This window comes from Dromiciops gliroides, chromosome 4 (assembly GCF_019393635.1).
Source record: "Dromiciops gliroides isolate mDroGli1 chromosome 4, mDroGli1.pri, whole genome shotgun sequence".
Lineage (NCBI taxonomy): Eukaryota > Metazoa > Chordata > Mammalia > Microbiotheria > Microbiotheriidae > Dromiciops > Dromiciops gliroides.
The window spans coordinates 13,378,075-13,400,284 of record NC_057864.1 but is presented as its reverse complement, the minus strand read 5'-3'; the positions used below and the strand labels follow the sequence as shown (position 1 = coordinate 13,400,284).

The following is a 22,210-nucleotide window of genomic DNA, read 5'->3' as shown; positions in this document are numbered from 1 at the left end:
TAGGTTCAAATCCCACCTGGGATACTCACTATTTGTATGATACAGAACAAGTTACTTAACCTCTCCATGCCTCAGTTTCTTTATCTGTGAAATAAAGAGAATTAGACTCAATAGCCTTTGAGGGCCTTTCCAGCTCTAGAACTATGAGACTATGAAATAGGAAAGGCACAATTAGAAAACGAACAAAAAATAAATCAGCAGTTACATATCAGGAATACAGATTGTGAACAAATCAGTACACTTTTGAGCCTCAGTTTCTCATCTACAAAATTAAAATAATTCCTCTGATACTTGTCTCATGAGACTCAAATAAAGCCATCTGTGTAAAGCAATTTTGCAAGCCTTCAAATGTTATAAGAACACGAGCTATTGCTAATTAGTGCTAGATAAAGAGGCTTCTATACATAATTGCTGTTTTGTTGTTTTTCAGTCATGTCTGACTCTTTAAGATCCCATTTGGGTTTTCTTTCTTTCTGTCTCTTTTTTTTTGGGGGGGGGCAGGGCAATGAGGGTTAAGTGACTTGCCCAGGGTCACATAGCTAGTGCCAAGTATCTCAGGCTGGATTTGAACTTAAGTCCCCCTGAATCCAGGGCCAGGGCTTTATCTACTATGCCACCTAGCTGCCCCTCCATTTGGGTTTTCTTGGCAAAGACACTGGTGTGGTTTGCCATTTCCTTCTCCAGCATATTTTACAGATAAGGAAACTGAGGCAAAAAGGATTAAGTGACTTGCCCAGGGTCACACAGCTACTGAGTATCTAAGGCCAGATTTGAACTCAAGAAAATGAGTCTTCATGATTCCAGGTCTGGCACTCTATCCCACTTATTGATGAGGGAAGTTTCAGGGGCACTCACTAGGACCACACCCTACATTCCTCCCCATCACATTGTATCTATTTGGTATATAGCTATGTATGTTGTCTCCCCTGGCTAGATTGTAAGCTTCTTGAGGGCAGGTAGTGTTTCACCTTTGTCTTGTTAGACCTTGTGCCTAGCATGGTACCTGGTACATAGTAGGTGCTTAATAAATGTTTGTAAATGGTTTGGATGTTATGGAGTTCAATAAGAGATCTGATCATGTTTGTATTAAAGTTTATTAAAGTGTGAGGATCTTGGTGGGATAGAGATGGAAAAAGTCTTCAAGGCTTAGCTTCAAGGCTTAATGGTGGAAACAGTATATACATCTAGAAATATTTCCAGTATAAATACAAGATAAAAACAAGGTCTTTTGTGAGGAAGGAGTTTGGGCTTCAGTGAAGTGAGGTCACAACCTAGAGCTGAGCTAGAAAAGATTGTTCCTAAAACATCCTTTTTTTTTTTTTGAGATCACAGTGCCTCAGACAGGTGGGTAGGGCTGTTTCAGCACAGGTGGGGCATTGCTGGTCGGCTCTGCAGGTGGAACTGGGGAGGGCACATTGTTAGAATTGTCTATTCCAAGTTGAGATGGATAAGATTGTTTCTTATTAAATTCTGATTAAATTGTGTTTCAACACATGCACACCCAAACTTGGAGAGACAGTGTGATAAAGTGCAGGGCGGACTGGATGTAGACTCCAGAAGAGCTGGGTTAAAATATTTCCTCACAAAGATATCACCTTTGTGATCATGGGCAAGTAATTTAACCCATTTTGACCTCAGTCTCTTCATCAGCAAAATGGGAAGAATAATAGCATCTACCTCCCAAGGCTGTGGTGAGGAGCAAATGAAGTCCCATGTAAAGCACTTTGCAAAGCTTCAAGTGCCATATTAATGCTAACTATCATTATTATGATTATTATTAGCTCTATGACCCTGGGCAAGTCACTTAACCTCTCTGCCTCAGTTTCCTCCTCTATAAAATGGGGATAATTATAGCACATATACCTAACAGGGTTGTTGCAAGGATGAAATGAGATGATATAGGTCAAATGCTTGGCAAACCATAAAGTACTATGTAGATATGAATTGATGTTATTGCTGTTAATATTTTTATTATCATCCCTATTATCACTGAAACCCTCCATAAAATAAATCTTATTGTTATTATAATTAAAACCTTCCATAAAATGTAATTGTCATATTATTATCATCATCATTATCCTCACTAAAACCCTTCATAAAATGTAATCCCCAAAACATTTAAACTAAACATCATAAAGTCGGTGACTGGGGCTGAATTATAGAATGTTTTAAATACATTAATGTGTACTTTACATACATTGACTTTAAGTTCATCTTCTATGAATGAACTCACTTGAATAATGTGGGTAGTACACTATAGTACTTGCTCTCTACTCAGAAAATGTCTGACTGTGTGCTTTAAGAAGTCAGTGCCCGTGCCACTGATGGGTTTGGGCCTGACTTCTGCTGCCATTTTGTGGTCTTCATCTAGACACTTTTAGGCCTTATGCATATTGCTGATGCTTTTGGCTCTCCTTTCTTAACTCTGCTGGGTAGTCTGTTTCAAAGGATCAGGCTTGGCACCAGAGCGGGGCAAACAAGTGCCTGCTTCTGTCATGTTTGAGGCTAAAATTGTATCTGGAGTCTTACTTACTCATGGACCTGGCCCATTTCTTAAGGAAAAGGCAAATTGGTAATGTTTCAATTCTTGTACTGATTGTGGACTTTCAAATTTTTCAGATAAGGAAATGATGATCTGTTGTGTTCTTTCATCTGGCAGCTTCCAGCACACCCACTGTTTCCATCCAGCCAGATGTTTCAGGTGGTTGGGACTGGCCCAGTAAACCAGGTAATCTTCCCCAGATTTAGTGTTCAGTCTGCCTGTTTTATTTTTGAGATGATGCCCCCAAAATAGCAAAAGTGCTTACTGTGCTCATAAATGGACCTTATAGGCTGAACTGAGTTTTCTTCTTAGCATACCAACCTGGGATCAGTAGCTAACCCAATGTGTGACAGTCAGGATTGATCCAATAAATTCTCAAAAAGCTAAAATGTTCAGATGAATCCGATGAGGTGATGTGTGACAGGGCCAAGCGTAAAGTCTTGTACTTGGGTTCCAAAAACCAACTGCACAAGCATAGATGGGAGAAGTGGGGTTGGACAATAGTCCATGGGATAAAGTCTTGGACTTAGAGATCCTTCTATGTGAGTCAACAATTTGATAGTGGAACTAACAACACAGATATATAATTTTAGGCTGAAGCAAGAGAGGCATAATGTTTATGTTATAGTTCTCCCTTAGCAGATGAGATCATTGTATCTACTTCTGGCTACCATGTATTTGCAAGGATATTGATAAATTGGGTCATGGCAGCTGGAATGAAGAGGGCACTAGAGATTGATCCATGTGACATCTGAGTGAAGGAAAAAGGCATGTTTAAAGCAGAGATAACCTGGGAAGAACATGACAGTACATCCTTCTCCACCCTTCTGCAAAATCCAAGGCATTTTAACAACTCTCTTATGAAAATCTTTCAAAGAATTTGTTCAATGACCTCGTATGAGTTCACCAAGTCTTGTTTTTGACTCTCCTGTGAGGCCATATGGGTGATAACTATTCCCAGGGACAGAGGCACTCAGAGAGTAATGGGGCTTGAGATCGCATAGTGTGAACGTTGGCCTGATTATTATTTTATGTCTCTATTTTCCTCTTTAGGTGGTTTTGGAATGGGAAGCAAGTCAGCTGCCACCAGCCCCACAGGCTCAATGCACAACACCCCCACACATCAGAACAAGCCACAGTCTCTGGACCCGTTTGCTGACCTTGGCACACTTGGTGCAAATTTAGCAGGTTAAGGTCAAAATAATAACTTTTATGGATGAAAATCTTGCATTATGCATCTGTCCTAGGCTGAGCTGTTATTATGTAAGACTACAAGTTTTGTTCATTGGAAAGGTGTGATGCCTGAGGCTTGTGAAGAGAGATTACAAAACAAAAGCTACCTCACAGATGAACTCTAGTCACTGGTCCACTTGCTACTGAGAAGTTCATTTAGGAAAAGCTCTATCTTCAATCCTTCTTGAAAGAGAATGGGCCAATAAATGTTTGCAGGCCTGCAATGTGTACTGTTTGCAAACAAGGGTGACTTCTTTGGAGAGTGCTGAGCCAGTGATTTGTTGGGTTAAACAATGCTTTAATCTGTGAGAGTGTTTGGAAGGACAAAGTTAGGGACTAGACCTATGAGAGAACTCTACCTAGAGAATTGCCGAGGCCCTCAGAGGTTAAGTGACTTTCCCAGGGTCACACAGCTCGTGTTGGAGATCGGATTTGAACTCAGGTTTTCCCAATTTGAGGACCAGTGCTCTATCCACTGAACAACATAGCTGCCCCTACAATTTCTTGTGTTAATTAGGCTACAATTAATCCAATAATCCAAGACTGATGCCCTCTTCTTGTTTAACAAGACCTTATTAAGTCTCTGGTCTGTGCCAAGCACTGTGCTAGGGATGTAAAGACAGAAACCAAAGACAGTTCCTGCCCTCAAGGGGCTTATAATCTATCAGGAGAAACAGCCTAGACACATGTAAGAAGATACAGAATGTACTTCAAATAAATATGAGAGTATATTAGTAGGCTAAGTTTTAGCTCCTGGGGAACCAGGAAAGGCATTCCACCAATTGATGTAATTATATGAAAAACATGATTACTAAGGAAAGTTTTCACATTAATATCTTTATTCACAAGTGTGTAATTCACACATTTAAAAGGTTTCATTTATTCATGGACACAAATGGCTTTAGCTAGTGTTCATTGAAAAGAAATGAGATGTTATATCATGGATTTGGAGACAGGGTCAGCTTTCAGATCCCTACTCTACCATGTACTCCCAGGGTGACTGGGGGAAGTCATTACCTCTCTTGGTTTCATTCCTCATCTATGAAATGGAGGCTAGACTAGATGGATTCTAAATTCCCCACTCAATGTGTAATCCTATGACTAGCTATGATAATAGAAGTTTAAGCAGGACACCTGAACAGATTTTCTCCTTTTAATTCCTTTGAACCCTTCTCTAAATGAGGTAACTTCCACTGAAATTGTGACATGATACCTGTGAATGTTTGAGTTGCCAAAAAAGATAGCTAAGAGATGGCCAAAACTGTGTGTTTTCCTTTTGTTGCAGGTAGTTCTTCATTCGCCAGCAAGCCTACCACGCCAACTGGGTTAGGTGGAGGATTCCCCCCTCTTAGCTCACCACAGAAGCCATCTCCCCAGCCAATGGGTGGGGGATGGCAGCAGGGGTCCAGCTACTCATGGCAGCAAACCCAACCCAAGTCACAGCCCAGCATGCCCCATGCCTCTCCCCAGAACAGACCGAACTACAATGTAAGCTTCTCATCAATGCCAAGTGGTCAGAACGACCGTGGAAAAGGACCTTCTAATTTGGGTAAAATCATCCAACTGGAACTTGTTGTTAGAGTGGATGTGTTGTGTTTTGGTGTTCAAAACTAATATGTGTGGTAGTTAGATGGGGGAAAAGGGGAGAGAAAGGAGAGAGAGTGTTAAGGATAAGAAATTAGGGGTAAACAGCAAGAAAATTCATTTAATTTCTGAGCTCCTAGGGGTAACTTCATTATTCCTTTGCAAAGAGGGAGAAGTGAGAGGGTTGGGGACTTCAAAGTAGCTGTTCTGATCCTGGTTAGTTTTTTAATTACAGGCACAGGTATGTCCTTTCTTTTTTGCCAGTTTCTATCCCCAGAATTTGATGTCTTTTGGGTGCCTTTGGAAGGCTTTTTAAAATTATAGAATAGGCAGCTGAAAGCATATAAAATGGACCAGCTGCAGTGGCTCTAGGATGCCCCATTCTAGGAAATTAGAATTGACCAAATAGAAACTAATGACTCCGTGAGATATCAAAACAATTAAAATAATGTAAAAACAGTAAAAAAATAAGAAAATGTAGGTTATCTTACAGCAAAAATAATTGGCCTGGAAAACTGATTGAGGAGAGGTGATGTAGCAATCGTTGGACTACCTGGAAACCATGACCAAAAATTGAGCCAAGACATCAGATTTCAAGAAATCAGAAAAGAGAAATGACTCAATCTCTTAGAACTACAGGGTAAAGTGGAAATTGAAAGAATGTATCATTTACCTCCAGAAAAAAAACCCAATAAAAATATTTAGTAATATTATAGCCCAAATCCAGAACTCCCAGCTCAAAGGAAAAAATAGCACAAGCAGTCAGAAAGAAGGAAAGCCAAGAAGCCATTGTCAAGAAAACATAAGACATGGAAACTGCTACTCTACAGAAGTGAAGAATTTGGAATATGATATTCTAGAAGGTAGATCTAGGCTTACAACCAAGAATAATTTACCCAGCAAAACTAAGTATACTATTACAAGGGGCAAACATCTTTGATGAAATGGAGGATCTTTTAGCACTTCTGATCAGAAGTAAATAGGCAATATGGAAGAAGAAGCAATGAATACAAAGGACCTTTTCTTGGATCTTGGCTTTCCATAAGGAGAGAAGAGATGTAGACATTTGCTCGAGGGAATGAGAGTGTCCAGTAAAGGGTTTTTAATGATGGAAGGAAACCTGGGCATGTTTGTAGAGAGTAGGAAAGCCTACATATAACGTGAAATTGAAGATATAGAGAGAACAGATAATCAAAGGGGTTATAAGGAAAGGTTAAAAACTTCTCTGGTCTCAAGGACCTCACAGTCTACTGAGAAAGAAAAACTGTAAAGAATGTAAAGACATATATAGGATAAATCGGAGATCATTTCAGAGAGAAGACACTCCCCAAAGGAGACAGGAGGGGATGGGATCAAGGGCACAGGCAGAAGAATTGTCCTTGAGTAGAAGGATCAACTTTTTGTCAGAGACTAAGAGTTAAAATGGGAGAGAATTGGAATGATGAAGAGGGAATTTGATGTGTGAGGGAAATATGAAGAGGAAACTCACAGTAAATGGTCTAGATTTATTAGGAATTTTTTTAGTAAAATAGGAGGTACTCTCCTTTGTTAAGGGCAAGGAAGTGGCAACATGAGAATGTGGCTAGAGGAAGAGAAAATTTGGACCAACCATTGTTGAAGAGTGATAGGAAATCAATTCTCTTTCTCTGTCTCTGTCTCTCTATTCCTCTCTCCCCTTCTCCCTTCATTTCCCTCTTCCCTTTCTCATCCTTTCTACCCCCTTTTATTCCTCTCTCCCTCTCTCTCCATTGGTTCCTCTATTTTTCTTTTCTTTTTTTTTTAGTGAGGCATTTGGGGTTAAGTGACTTGCCCAGGGTCACACAGCTAGTAAGTGTTAAGTGTCTGAGGCCAGATTTGAACTCAGGTACTCCTGACTCCAGGGCCGGTGCTCTATCCACTGCGCCACCTAGCTGCCCCGGTTCCTCTATTCTTCTTACCCCTTCTCTCCCTCCCCTTCTTTCTGCTCACTCCTCTCTCCTCCCTGTTAAGTGAGATCACTGGATGATCTCAAAGGTTCTTTGCCAGCTCCATGATTCTGAGACATAAAATTAAGATTCCGTGGCAGCCTCATCTTTATGGACTTAGACCTAGTCATTTTGTGCTTTATACAATATATGTTCAAATACCTAATTTAAATATATATATATATATACTTTGTGAATGTATATGTGTTTCTTATTGGGGGGAAGGTATCAAAATAATTTCATGATCACTTTCTTATTTTACAGAAGGGAAATCCAAAACAGCTGATTTTGAGGACCTGCTGTCTGGCCAAGGCTTCAATGCTCACAAAGATAAGAAGGGGCCCAGAACAATAGCTGAAATGAGAAAGGAAGAAATGGCAAAAGATATGGACCCTGAGAAACTGAAGGTGAGAAAGGAGCTCGAAGTAATTGGGTGGTTGGGTCCTCACAGGTCTCTTCTGCCTAAAGTTGCCCATGTGAATTAGTAAGAGAGTAACTGGATTTGTAAAAGCAAAGGCCTGAGTTCAAGTCTCTGTTCCTCAATGGGACAGGGCTAGAGGAGATATTACCACTATTCCTATTATTACTAGTATTTGCCACCACCATTACTATTAGAGAACCTTTATACGGTTTAGTGCCTAGGATTTATGATGTGTTCTGCCTGCATTACCTCATTGGATCCTCACAACAACCCTGTGAAGTGGGAAGGATGTTATTATCCTCATTTTACAGATGAGGAAACTGAGGCTGAGAGTATTTAAGTGACCCACTGAAGGTCATCCAGTTATAAAGTGTCTACAGAAGAATTTGAACTCAGTGTTCCTGAGTCCATGTTCAGAACTCTATGCCAAACACCAGAGGACTCACTCTCCAATGCCATGAAACCAGATTAAAATGTAATTAGGAAATGTTTACCAAAAGAAATAAAAATACGATACACCATAGATAATGTTGTTTTGTGATTTTCTAGCTAGCAGGAATCCATTTCTATTTGAATTTGATAACTCTGCCCAACAACACCTAGCTGCTTCCAACTTGTTCATGGAGAAGTAAGATGCTCCAGTCATTAACAGAATCTCCCCATCAGGCAGAACATCAAAGGCATTCTAGTCCAAACTGAACCTGAAGGAGAATCATTCTACAACCCTCCTGACCAACCGTCACCCACTGCTTGCTTGGAAGTCTCTAGTCAGCAGGAGCCAGGTAGGAGGAGAAAGCAGTGTCATGCAAATCCAGAGAGAAGGGAGGATGCCGAAGGACAGGGTAGTTAAGTGTCCAAGATTGCGGAGTCATTGAGGCAGATGGCTGAAAAAAAGCCATCAGATGTGACAACTAAGGGATTATTGATTATTTCAGAGAGAACAGTTTCCGTTGAGCGAGGAGGCCAAAAGCCAGATTACAGAGGATTTAGAAAAGATCTAGATAACGAAATGGAGACATTGAGTATAGCTGAGAAGGGGAGGAGAGATGGAGGGGGATACTGAATTAGGATGTCAGGACCTAGGGAGGGCTTTTTTATGGAGGAAACTTGAGTCCATAGGCAGTAAGAATGGAACCAATAAAGAGAGAGTTTGAAGACTGGAAAAAGACGACATGAAAATGAAGACATCTGCTGGAGAAGATGGGAGAGAATAGGATCAAAGGTACACATAGAGAGGTTTGCATTGACCCAGAGAAGGACTGCCTCTTCATCAGAGGTTGGAGTGAAGGAGGACACAGTGAGGGATGGCAGGGGAATGGGAGATGAGCAAAGGCTAAGCTTGCGGTGAGTGTCCTCAGTTTTCTTGACAAAGGGTAGGTCAGATGCTCAGCTCTGAAGGTTTGGGCAGAGTGAGCTCTTGGAGCCTTCAGGAGACAACAGGAAGTTTTTCTTAGCCACTCTAGTGAGTGCAATAGAAACAAATCTCGGAGAAGGTCGATTTCTTTGCTGTAGGGAAGCTATCATTCAGATGAGGTCACATCACTTTGTAGTGGTTGTTCAGTCATTTTTCAGTTGTGTCTGACTCTTTGTGACCCGATTTTGGGGGTGCTGTTATTATCTCCACTTTACAAAAGAAGAAACTGAGCCAAACATTTGCTCAGGATCCCACGGCTAGCCTGAGGCTCCATTTGAACAAAAGTTTTCCTGATTCGGTCTTGTCACTTGATTACTGCTTAACTAGCTGCATGATGGTGGAGAAGCCTCTCAACCCTTTAAACAAAATGCGATAACTGCTCCCATTTAGCCAATATTCCAAGGTGACCACGGCGCGTTCTTCATGAAAAACTCTGCAAGGGAGGCTTTTACAGATGAGAAAACTGAGGCTGAAAGAAATTGACTTGTCCATGATCACACAAATAGTAAATATCAGAGGTGGGACTCAGGTCTCCTGACTCCATTATTCAACAGGTCAGTTTTTATACTGACAGTCCACTAGCCATGGAACCCTGCACAGGTCATGTTACTTCTATTGATCTTTGTGTCCTCATCTCTAAAAAGGGGGTAATGTTTTTAATGGCATGATAGTAGCACCTACTTCTCAAGGTTTTTGTGAGGGTCAAATAAGATAAGTTAGATTACATATACATATCAATAAGTGGATATCTATATAGATGGATCTATTTATGTAATTATGTATGTATATCTATAGATGCCTACACACATATAATTATATGCATAATATACATATATGTATATGCATGTATATACACATGTGTGTGTGTGTAAAGTGCTTTACCAGACATCATATAAATTTTAGCCATGATGATGATGGTGCTGGGGTCATAATGGACAGCTGGATATAACACTGGACAGCACACTGGTCTCGAAGTCAAGAAGACCTGGGCTCAAAGCCTGTCTCAGACTCATAATATCTGTATGACCTGGCAAATCACTTAACTTATCTACCTTGATTTCCTCATCTGTAAAATGGGAATAATCATATCACCTGTCTTCCAAGGTTATTGTGAGGATAAAATGAGATGTTTGTAAAGTACTTTTCAAACTTTAAAGCATTCTATTTGTTGTTGTTCAGTTGTTTTCAGTCGTGTCTGACTCTGATCCCATTTGGGGTTTTCTGGGCATTGATACTGGAGTGGTTTATCATTTCCTTCTCTAGCCCATTTTGCAGATGAGGAAAGTGAAGGGTTAAGTGACTTGCCCAGGGTCACACAGCAAGTAAGTGCATGAGGCCAGATAAAGCATTCCATAAATGCTAGCAATTATTATTATTAATTTACTAAATATTAAGAAGAATGTAAGGTCCTTGAGGGCCTTTTATCCCATTTATCTCCATAGCACTTAGCACAATACCTCACACACACTAAGCACTTAATCAGCACTTGGAATTGAATCTAATACTTTGGAATTTGCAAGGTGCTTTATCAATATTGTCTGATTGGAGTTTCCTGACAACCCAGAGAGGTAGGTTGCTACAGGTATTATTATCCTCATTTTATAAATGAAGAGTCAAAGGCCTATATTCAGATCTTATGTGCTACCAACATGAAAATAGATCCATTTTTTAACAGTTTATTTTAAATCCTACAGGGGCCTGAATTGAATGCCTGAGGCAAGCCTGGCATATGTATATGTGTGTATATATATATATATATATATATATATATATATATATATATATATATATATATATATATATACACACACACACATATATATGTATATATGTATATATATGTATATATATATATATATATAATTTCTTTTTAAATTTTGAGTTCCAAATCTCTCTAGATATCAATTATACATGTGAAATCATGCAAAACATTTCCAACTAAGCCATGTCACACAGAAAAATGAAAAATAAAGTTAGAAAATTATGCTTCAATTTCTACTCAGAGTTCATCAGTTCTTTGGTAGTAGATAGAATTTTTTCTTCAGGAGTCCTTTGGAAATTTCTTATATCATTGTATTGATCAGAGTACCTAAGTCAGAGTGAAACTTTCACAGTTGATCATTATACAATACTGCTGTTATTGTGTATAATGATCTCTTGATTCTGTTCATTTCACTCTGCATCAGTTCATATGTCTTCCTATGTTTTTCTGAAACCAGCCCCATCATCATTTCTTATAGCACAACAGTACTTCATCAAAATCACATGCTGCAGTTTGTTTAACCATGTTCTCAATTTTGAATTCTTTGCCACCACAAAAAGAGTTGATGTAAATATTTTTGTACATACAACATTTTCCCCCAAGGCTTTGATTGTGGTTGTTTTTATATTATTGCCTTCTGAGTTTTGTCTTGATCTTCCCAGCCACCAAAGTAGCTTTTTATGGTCAAGTTCTTTTTGTTGTTGTTGGTTGCTCATTTTTCCAGCCTCTATCTTGACTTTGAACTTCATGTCAAAGTTTGGTTCTGCTCACCTGTAGGTGGGGAATCACTCTCTCAAGCTTTAGGCTTGTTCATGTTTCTGTTTTCACAGCTAGTTCTGGGTTTGTTTGTTTGGGTTATTTGTTGTTGTTGTTGTTTTTGTTTGGTTTCATTTTGTTTTGTTTTTCCAAGGTGCTTTTTTTTGGTGCTTCCAAGGTGTTGTGATCCTGGGAGAAGTGTGGTGACTGCTCTCCTGGTCTGCACTCTGGTCTTTACCCAGGGCCCTTGCTCCTGCATTTCCAAGTGCTAGTGCTCCTCTCTTCCTTGGAACTGTGACCAGGGTCCTTCCTTCTTTGTGACTGGCCTCTAGTGCTCCTCTCCACCCTGGAACTGTGACCCAGAACTGCATTTCAGCAATAGCCAGTCAGAACCAGCTGCACCCACAGTGAGAAATGGGTTCCTTGTAGTCTCTCTCTCTCTCTCTCTCTCTCTCTTTGGCAATGAGGGTTAAGGGGTTATGTGGCTTGCTCAGGGTCACACAGCTAGTAAGTGTCAAGTGTCTGAGGCTGGATTTGAACTCAGGTCCTCCTGAATTCAGGGTCAGTGCTTTATGCACTGCGCCACCTAGCTGCCCCCCTCATAGTCTCTTTCTGACCAGTTGTCTGAACCCCTTCATGTTTCTGGACTGAGAGCTCCCAACACTGATGCTTCTGATGCTGTAACCAGTGTAATGGCCTCGTCCGAGTTCCACTACTACCACTACTACTGCTTCAGGCCACACTCTGCCCCACAGTCACAGACCTCTCCTGCTGACTTTCTAGTTTGTCTTAGGCTGGAAAAATGTCTCACCCTGACCTTTTGTTGGCTCTCTGGCTTCAAAATTCTTTTTGAGGTGTTATTTTAAAGGTATTTGGAGGGAAATGTTGGGAGAGTTCAGATGGGTTGCTGCCTTTCATCCTCCACCTAGCTTATAATTAAAACAAAACAAAACAAAACAAAACAAAACATCCCACAGAATGACCTGTGGCCAGATTCCAATGTTCTCTGGCTATAAGCCTCAGTCTCACTTTCATTTTTCTCCTGCTTAGGGTGTAGTGAGAGGCGACAGCTCAATTTTGAGTTTCAGAGAAGAAAATTGCACTCAAAAAGGCTAATTCTGCCCTGGGAACATTACCCTTTGATTACAGACTCTTAGATCAGTTATCAAACACACAAAGAGTATAATCTTCCCTTGACAGAGGGAGAAATTGAAGGCTTTAGAAGATTAAATGATTTGTGAGGGTGACACTGTGAATGAATGACAGGCATCTTGTACCTCTAGGTCACTTAAGAGGATGAGACTGCAAAGCTGGCTTGAGAAAATTATTTTGTTATCATTCAAATAGTGATTATAGGAAAGCAAACCACCACTTAGTTCTACTTTGCTATGGAATTTCACTCTTTCAAGCTCTGCTATCTTCTTGCCAAAGAGGAATTTGCCTTGGTCTGCTGGGTTTCAGGGGGCAGAATTAGGATCAGAGGAGGGACAAGCTAAGATCCTTGAATATTTGGATGCTTTTAGATATTCCCTCAGTGACTGAGCTCCCAGCCACCCAATGGAATTCTCAGCCTTCTCTTTCCATAAGTCCTCCACTGGGCGGGGGGAGGGGGGGTCCATCCAGTGTGCTAGATAGAGTCCTGTTGTTCTATTTCTTGATATGACGAGGAGATTGGTGGACAGTTCAAGCTGCTGGTCAGTTACATCCTCACACTCATCATCTGACCATTTTCCTTCATCCCATATTCCCATTCCTTATGGTTCCTTATTTCTAGGATATCATGGCCAGCTCACACCCATCCCGAGTCTCTCTATTGTTCTCTAAGAGATATGTACCATTTGTAATTTCTTGGAGGCCAGCAGGAATACAGGAGCAGCAGCAAAGTATCAGTATTTAGAGGTGGGTCTTTGTTCCCAGAAGGGAATGAGCTGCATTGTGAGGTCAATGCATCCCCCCTCCCTGAAAATCTTGAAGAAAAGGTTGGGCAGCTACTTGTCAGATGCTGGAATGGGGCATATTGGACTCCTGACCCCACAGTCCTTCTTGGTTTGAGATTCTGTGACTTATGCTGATGTTAGCAGTGTGATGGAGTGGAGTTGATACTAGCTGTGGAGTAAGAGGATGGGGGCTTCAAATTTCACCCTGATACTTTCTACCTGCTTGGCCTCGGGCAAGTTATTTGAGCTCTCCAGGCCTTAGTTTCTTCATCTATGAGATAAGGAGGTTTTATTTAAGGGCCTCTAGAGCCCATTCAAGCCCTTGGTCCATGATCCTCTGATGATTTGCAAACACATGACTATGTGACCTTGATCAAGTCCTAAAATTCCTCTGAGACTCAGTTTCTTCATGTGTAAAATTGGAGGGTTAGACTTATGGCCTTTGAGGTCCTTTTTCCCCCTAGGTCCATGAACCTCAGATTATTTCATGCCTTGTGTGCCCAGGTTTTCATTTGGTGAATTGTCTTTTCACTTCCTGTCTCTCTGAGCAAAACCACTCTCCCCTCTAGCTTCATTAAACATTGAATTTCTGTAAGGAAAGCTTTTCTTTATATGAAAAACAAAATTTTAGCATATATTTCCTATGGGACCCACATGTTGAAAACAGCTGTTTTTAATTACTCATAATGACTGGCATTTAGATAATGCTTTCAAAGTTTATAGATTGATTTGTATACAAAGAACAATAGCTTGGTGTTGCCTCTGGATGTGTGGACAATGGAAGCACTGGGTGTCGATCCTGGTCCTTTTCTTGCTAAGTGTAGAATCAACACTAGACAAAGCATTTCAGTCTCTGAATGTCAGTTTCCTTATCTGGAAATGGGAATATTAATTCCCACAGTATATTCTATATAGATCAAACTATTTCCTTATATGTGTTAACTCCCCTACTAGAATAGAAACTGTTTGAAAGCCAGCATTTTCTTTCTTTTTTATTTATATGTCCTTATTGCTTCTGGAATGAAATATAAACTCTTCAGCCAGGCATATCAAGTCATCACCCATCTAGCTCCTCCCTTCATTTCCAATCTCATTTCATTTTATAGGGTTGTTCCTAAGAGCCTATGGTCATAGATTTAAGTTCCTGTCACTGGAAGCTGACTTGTAAAAGTCCTTGTGGAGCCACTGAGTCCTCATTATAAAGAAGTCTTTATATTATAAAGGAGTCTCCTCATTATAAAGAAAAGGAAACTGAGGGGCAGCCAGGTGGCACAGTGGATAGCGCACCAGCCTTGGAGTCAGGAGGACCTGAGTTCAAATCCGGCCTCAGACACTTCACATTTACTAGCTGTGTGACCTTGGGCAAGTCACTTAACCCTCATTGCCCAACCAAAAAAAACAAACAAAAGACAAACTAAGACACATTTTTGGCCTCAGACACTTGATGCTTACTAGCTGTGTGACCCTTAGCAAGTCACTCAACCCCAATTGCCTCACCAAAAAAAAAAAGAAGAAGAAAGAGAAGGAGAAGGAGAAGGAAGTGGAAAAGGAAGAGAAGGAAGAGGAGAAGGAGGAGAAGGAGGAGGAGGAGGAGGAGGAGGAGGAGGAGGAGAGGGAGAGGGAGAAGGAGAAGGAGAAGGAGAAGAAGAAGAGGAGGAGGAGGAGGAGGAGGAGGAGGAGGAGGAAACTGAGACTTCAAGAGGCAAAGGAATTTTCCAAGGCTCACACACCTAGTTAATGTCTAAGGTGGGATTTGAACCTAGCTTTTCTGGACTTCAAGTCCACTGTTCTATCTATAAGAGGCTCAGACAAGAAAGAATGTGGTAAAATGCTTTGCAAACTTGAATGAACTATATAAAATCAAGTAACATCATATTTTCTCATTTGGGCCTCATAGATTTCTGAAGTATGGCTTCAATACTCAGATCCATGACACATTTAGAAAGTTCCTTCCAATGATACATATTGCAACCCATCCATCTATCCTGGGCAATTTTTGTCCACGTCCCTTTTAAAGATGAAAGAAGATTTAAAGAGAAGACTAAGGGGCTGAGCAGTTAAGTGACTTGTTCACCCTCAGTGGCAGATATGGTGTTTGAACATAAGTTTTTCTGCTATCTAGCCCAGTATTGTCTGCCACCTCATGCTTTTACTCGAGAGTGTACCAAGTTCACAGGCAGTTGAGTTACTCTGTCTCATGGCAGTGCCTTGATGCTTTAACCTTTATACACTCTGACACTTCGCTACCTCCCATGCAGTAGGTAATCCTGGTCATCGAGAGGATGGGCACTGATTTCTGTTTCTTCATTCACAGATCCTAGAATGGATAGAAGGAAAGGAGAGGAACATCAGGGCACTGCTATCCACCATGCACACGGTGCTATGGGAAGGAGAGACCAAGTGGAAGCCTGTGGGCATGGCTGACCTGGTCACTCCTGAGCAGGTGAAGAAGGTCTACAGGCGGGCTGTGCTTGTGGTACATCCAGACAAAGTGAGTAGAATTGGAGGAAACTGGATACACTACAGGTCATCCATGATCTTCCCCCGTTGTGCCCTCCTACATTTTGCCATCATAAGCCACAGGCTTTCTTTCTCATTATCTCTGGATTGCCAGGGCCTGACCCTTTTTGCAAATTTTGATGAATGAATGAAAGAATGAATGTATGAACGACAATGAATAAGTATAGAAATAAAAAAAGCACTTACTAAGTGCTTACCATGTGCCAAGCACTGGAGATAAAAATACAAAAAAAACCCAATCCCTGCCCTCATGGAGCTTATAGTATAACAGATGAGACACAGATAGAGGGGATATAATGGTCCATATAAGGTACTTATCAGTCCAGGCAAGATGGGCTCCAGGGAAGGAGCTTCAGAGCTGAAAGGGTTAAATCTTCTATACTGTGATCCCTAGTATAGAAAATGGGAAGACAGGGCCAAAGAGGATAGACTCTATGATGTTATCCATGAGATAATATGTATAAGGTGCTTAACACAGTGGATAATTCATTCACATTCCCTCCCTCTCCCTCCCTCCCCCCATCACCTAGTACCTTGCATACATTTTGTAAGTATTTATTTGTATATGTGTTGCCTTTTCCATTATAATGTAGGCCCCTTGCAGGCAGGGGCTGTATCATTTTGTCTTTATACCCCCAGCATTTAGCACAACATCTGGCACCAGGATATTTAATCAACACTTACTGATTGATTGATTGATTGATTGGCTTCCCCAAACTACAGTAAATCAACAGCGTCAAATTCATAACTTTTAAAATAATTTTCATCCAGTGAACAGATGTTTCTCAACCACCTACTATGTGCAAGCCACTGTGTTGGGCACTGAAGACACAAAGTAAAAACAAAATAGCCCTTGTTGTCCAGGGGCTTACAGATGTCAGGTTGTCATTGATTTAGCCACATGTGTTTATTGCCAGTTCATCATTCAGGTTTAAGGATATGGATGGACTCAGCATTTCACTGATGCTCCAGAACTTCTGGAAATGGACATCTGCATCTTCTAGGCCTAGAACACTGAGAGGTTGAACAGCATGTCCAGGGTCACACAGCTAGGGGCCAGTCAAAGGCAGGTTCTACCTCTATTCAAGTCTAACAGAAGAGAAAATATCCTGAAGCACTTGCCTATAGCAAGTGTGGGATGGGCCACATTGCCATTCTGAGAAGCATCCAATTGGTTCATCTGATTGAAAAAATGAAAGAACAAAACCAAATTATTAGTATCAAAAATGAAAGGGTAAACTCCCCACCAATGGAGAGGAAATTTAGGTAATTATTAGGAACAATTTCACCTAATTATATGCCAATAAATTTGATGAATATCTACCAAAATATAAATTACCCAGATGAACAGAAGAAGAAATAAAATACTGAATAGGATGGCAGGGTGGTTAAAATGTAAGACCCAGGGAGCAGGGCTTGTAAAGAATATATTTGTTTCATGCCATCATGCCTCTTTTAGTAACTCGTCCCCAGCAGATGGACTAACAAGAAGCAACTTCATTTGCTTAATCCAAACAGATGAAAAAGTAATGAAATAATAATAACAACAACAAGAGCAGCTAGCATTTATATAACACAACATTTGGTATTCCATTTGATTCCTATAGCTACCCTGTGAGATAGGTGCTATTAGTGACAAATTATTTTTCAGATAAGGCACATTGAGCCTGAAAGAGTTGCAGTGATTTTGCTCAGGGTCACACAACCAGTCTGAAGCAGAATTTGAACTCAAGTCCTGACTTGTTCAAGTCCAGCATGCCATCTGCTGCATCACCCACATGCTTTCAGGTTAGAAGCTTGGCTACCAACTACTGCTTGCAGCACCCAGTTAGTAAGGCCTTAGAGTCAGGAAAACCAGGTTCTGAGTCTTGTCTTATGATTAGCCCATTGTGACATATAAACAGTTGGAGAGATGGTCATTTAATAAACATTTTTCCCACCATAATGAAAAATTGAGAATATTCTTTAGAAAAAAGAATGTGGGAATTTGAAGATGAGAGATTAGGGAGAGAGAAGGTACCAAGAATCTTCTACTGGTGGGTAGTCACATCTTTGTTAATTAATCCACCACTCAAAGAGCATAAATTAAATGTGTATTATTTTCTGGGCACTAGGGACTCAAAGGAAAAAGAATAAACACAAGAGTAGTCCATGTCTTCAGGGACTGACAATTTTCTAGAAGCCAAAGGGTGGGGTTTGGGGGAGCTGGCCAGAGTTTTCTATTAAGAAATCAAATTTGCCTTCTTTGTGGCTGTAATGGGGGAAAGGGAGAAACCAGGGATTTTGGCCCAGTTCACCAAAATTTCAAGGGGGTATTGATAACACTTCTAGCCCTATGGTAGTATACCAACTATTGCATGTAGTGCCAAGTTAGTAAGGATAGTTAGTTATAATAAGATGCTAGCAAAGCAGTATGACATGCTGGATGGAGAATCTTGGAGGCAGGAATACGTGGTTCTGAGTTCTGCTTCTGACATTATTGTCTTTGTAACCCTGGGCAAATCACCCCATCCCTCGATGTTCTAGGAAACCAAGTCTGCATTGATAGAAGGCATTTCCTTACTCAGAGATCCCTACAGTGATGAAATCACAGATAGGAAACACATTTAGAAAAAATAGAAAGCACCAAGTGGCATCTCCTCCTCCGTGGTGACTGCTCCCAAGTTAGATGCTTCTCATCCTCTCTCATTCTGCTCCCTGACTTTTCCAGCATCCCACCCTATTCTCATAGCCTCTCCAGAAACACCCTCATGATGGCTTGAGGAGTCCATTCTCCTTACACATACCTCAGTGAACCGAAGGTCCCTTTGATGTTGCTTGTATCCCTTTCAAGAATGTAAGCTCCCTGAAGGCAGGGGCTGCTTCTTTTTTTTTTTTTTTTTTTTTTTTTTGTAGTGCCAGTACCTGGAAAAGATCCTGGCACACTTAAGTGCTTAATAAATACTTGAACTGAATTGCCCTGAGAATGAAGATCTCTAGTTACAACTCTAAATTTAAGCCTCAGTACTTCAAGCATCAAATAAGAAGAAATTTCTATTAGTCTTCATATTTGGGGATTCTTCTGAGGGGATGCAACTTTAGAGTTAGAAATTAATAATATTATTATTGGTAATATTTATTTCAATAACATTGCCCATAATTACAATGCCTTTTCAGGTTTACAAAGCACTTCATCTGATTCTCACAACAACCCTGTAAGATAAATGCTTTTATTATCCCCATTTTCCAAATGAGACTGAGAGACGTTAAATAATTTTATTGGTTTCACACAGCTACCATGTGAAGCAGAATGGGAACTCATATCTTTTTTACTTCTAAGTCTGGCACTGTTTCCTCTAAGCAACCCAGCTGCCTTCCAAAGGATCAAAGGTTTATTGAGGAAGTTTGGCAGCTTTCCTTCATTCAAAGATCCCTCATTGAAAGCACAGTTTTCCCAGAAACCACCTTGTGATCCATGCTTTGTAACCCATTGTCTATATCTTGTCTTTCCTTCTAGGCCACAGGGCAGCCATATGAACAATACGCCAAGATGATCTTCATGGAACTCAATGACGCCTGGTCAGAATTTGAAAATCAAGGCCAAAAGCCCTTGTATTAACCTGTTCTTTCCTCTGTCTCTGCTACAGACCCAGGATAATGCTTCTTTCTCTTGTCCCGTTGGAGATTTTCACAGATGAACCCAAATGAGACATTCTCCCAACAGCAAAGAGTTAAATTTTCTGCCTGTCACTTCCTGATGAATAAAGAAACGGGAGGTTAGGATTCCAGAAGTGATCACCTTATACCTTCCAGAATGTTATAGATATGTGACATTGGAGATCCAATGACTATACTCCATAGCCCTATGGAAACTGAGGCACTACATATAGAACAGAGGATTCTAGATAGTATATACCAAACAGATAGTAAAGAGTTAGGGTTGGGGAGGGGAGATGATATACCATGTATGACCTTCATCTCCTTGTCTAAGAAGGGATACAATTTTTACACTTTAGGGAAAAGGGTACAAAAATTTGCGTAAGGAATTCACTCTGATGCATAGTTTGGCTTTTTTTTTTAGGTTGGTTTTTAGATTGTCTCAAAAAGATGTCTTCCATGTCACTGGGTCAGACAAACAAGCAGAACTAAATGGTTTGGATATCTTATTTCTGCCTAGAGCATCGTTCTGTAGAGTTATATTGGCCCATAAGCCATTTGTGGCCCATTTGAAAGTAGTGTGAAACTTGGGGAGATTTAACTCCATTATGATAACAACTAATTATCACTTGATTTGGCTGGATAAATGAAATCCAATAGAGCACCTCAAAGGTCCCTGTCCCTACAAAGAGGGTTAAAGTCCTCAGGAACATTGCTTTTGTTTAAGCTTTGGTTAATAATCTTTTTAAAAACCTACCGTTGACTAATTTTATGCCAGAGGGAGAGGAACTTTTTTTATTTTTTAATCCAGGGGTTATATTGCCCCAGGATTTTTATTCTAATCATTTTTTTTTCCTGGTCACAAATGTTGTCCTTGGCTTGAAGTAGGTTCTGAAGGAGTTGGCCTTGTCTCCAACTTAAACAAAATTTGCATTCAGAAGAAACTGTCTTCTGTAGGTTTTTGAGGATCTGATAAAGAAAGAATGGAAAGGATCAGTACTTAGCAAGCATCACTTGGAAAACTTCACATTTACTTCCAGACTAAGTCAAATGATTTCCCAGTGCTTCCTTGCCTATCATTCACCTCAGGAAAGTCTAGACCCTTCCCCCACTCCATAGCTCCTTCTAGAGGATTAATTGGCATGAAAGGAGTAGGAGACCCCAAAGTGGGACCATTCACATGCTTATACATGGGAAGGCCACAAATGGAAGCTGCCTCACCCTCCTCCAAGCTGGAGTTCAGGACAGCATTAAGAACAGTTGGTTTTCTCAAAAAAAAAAATCCTGGGTCGACCCAATGTCACCTCCTCTTTCTTTACTTCATCGATAAAGTAGGTCCAACAGACAGACCAGAAGATTTGTGGACTCATTATTTAGGGAAAATTCCATCTCAAAGACCATGGAAATATTTCTCAAGTTGATGTTTTTAAAGACAATCATTTCTTTTCCCATTGTAATTTCCTTACAGCATTGAAAATACTGAAAAAGCAGCATGCCAGAATACATTCTGTTTGGTAGGGCACTGCTCTTCCTCCTCCTCTTCATCATTGAATTCCCTTCTTACTCCCCTTTCTGGTGTATAGGGTCCATATTTATTTACTTCCATCGACTGATGATGTGAAACCTTCACATAGTGTTATTCCCACCTTCCCTTCTATACAAACATAAAGCATTTGGGGTAACCATAACCAACTGGATGTTATTTATTAACCCATTCCAAAACAATGTTTTGGTCTAGTCTGTGCTTGTCCTCTTTGAAACTGGAATGTGAGCCATGGTCCTGTGACTTGTTTTGTTCTCATCCCCATCTTGTAGATACTGTGTGACTGACGCCTATATAATATTACTACTAATAAAAGAAAAAGGATCTCCTGTGGATGTAATGTAAATTTTGAAATGATAGAAGTCTAGTAGCTTTGTATCATGTATGGGATAACCCATCAGTGTCCGTAGCTCCCAACACCATTACCTTTATGTACTCAGCAAAGAGAGAGAGGCTCTTTCCTGACCTGAAACATTTGGGTTTCCCGCCACCATGTTTGCTTTCTGGATGCATTAAGATTCTGGACCCCCGGCTGATCTCGAAACTCAACATACACGGCACAAGAGGTTTTTGCATTCCTTTCCAACATTTGGTAGCGACAGCTTGCTGATGTTCAGGTCAACTGTTCACTAAGGAAAAAATATTGTAATATATATTTTTTTGTAAATATACTCTACACAATGAAATGTGTGATTGGTCTCAGACATTTGTAATATATATATATTAAAAAGCTCAAACAGTATTTGTTATAAACTTAAGGTATGTTTTGTGCTTGTGGAAGTGAGGGGCTCAAAGCTACTTAGAGCTGGCTGGTGCTCCCATTGGAAGGCAACTGGGGGGAGGTGAAATGTTTGTACAGAGAAGGGGACCTTTTGTGGGATCCTTGAATTTGTGTTTT

At 40.4% G+C, this 22,210-nt stretch overlaps 1 protein-coding gene across 4 annotated transcripts in view; it reads left to right on the top strand.

Moving 5' to 3' along the window:
• DNAJC6 (DnaJ heat shock protein family (Hsp40) member C6) overlaps positions 1 to 22,002 on the top strand; it is a 194,229-nt gene extending 172,227 nt beyond the window's left edge. For all 4 annotated transcript variants that reach the window (XM_044002152.1, XM_044002153.1, XM_044002154.1 and 1 more), the window contains 6 exons: positions 2,660 to 2,728; positions 3,596 to 3,730; positions 5,061 to 5,324; positions 7,588 to 7,730; positions 15,928 to 16,104; positions 19,630 to 22,002. In XM_044002152.1, the coding sequence (XP_043858087.1) occupies positions 2,660 to 2,728; positions 3,596 to 3,730; positions 5,061 to 5,324; positions 7,588 to 7,730; positions 15,928 to 16,104; positions 19,630 to 19,731 (890 nt within the window). In that variant the 3' untranslated portion in view covers positions 19,732 to 22,002. The remainder of the gene's footprint in view (positions 1 to 2,659; positions 2,729 to 3,595; positions 3,731 to 5,060; positions 5,325 to 7,587; positions 7,731 to 15,927; positions 16,105 to 19,629) is intronic.
• The last annotated feature ends 208 nt before the right edge of the window (positions 22,003 to 22,210 follow it).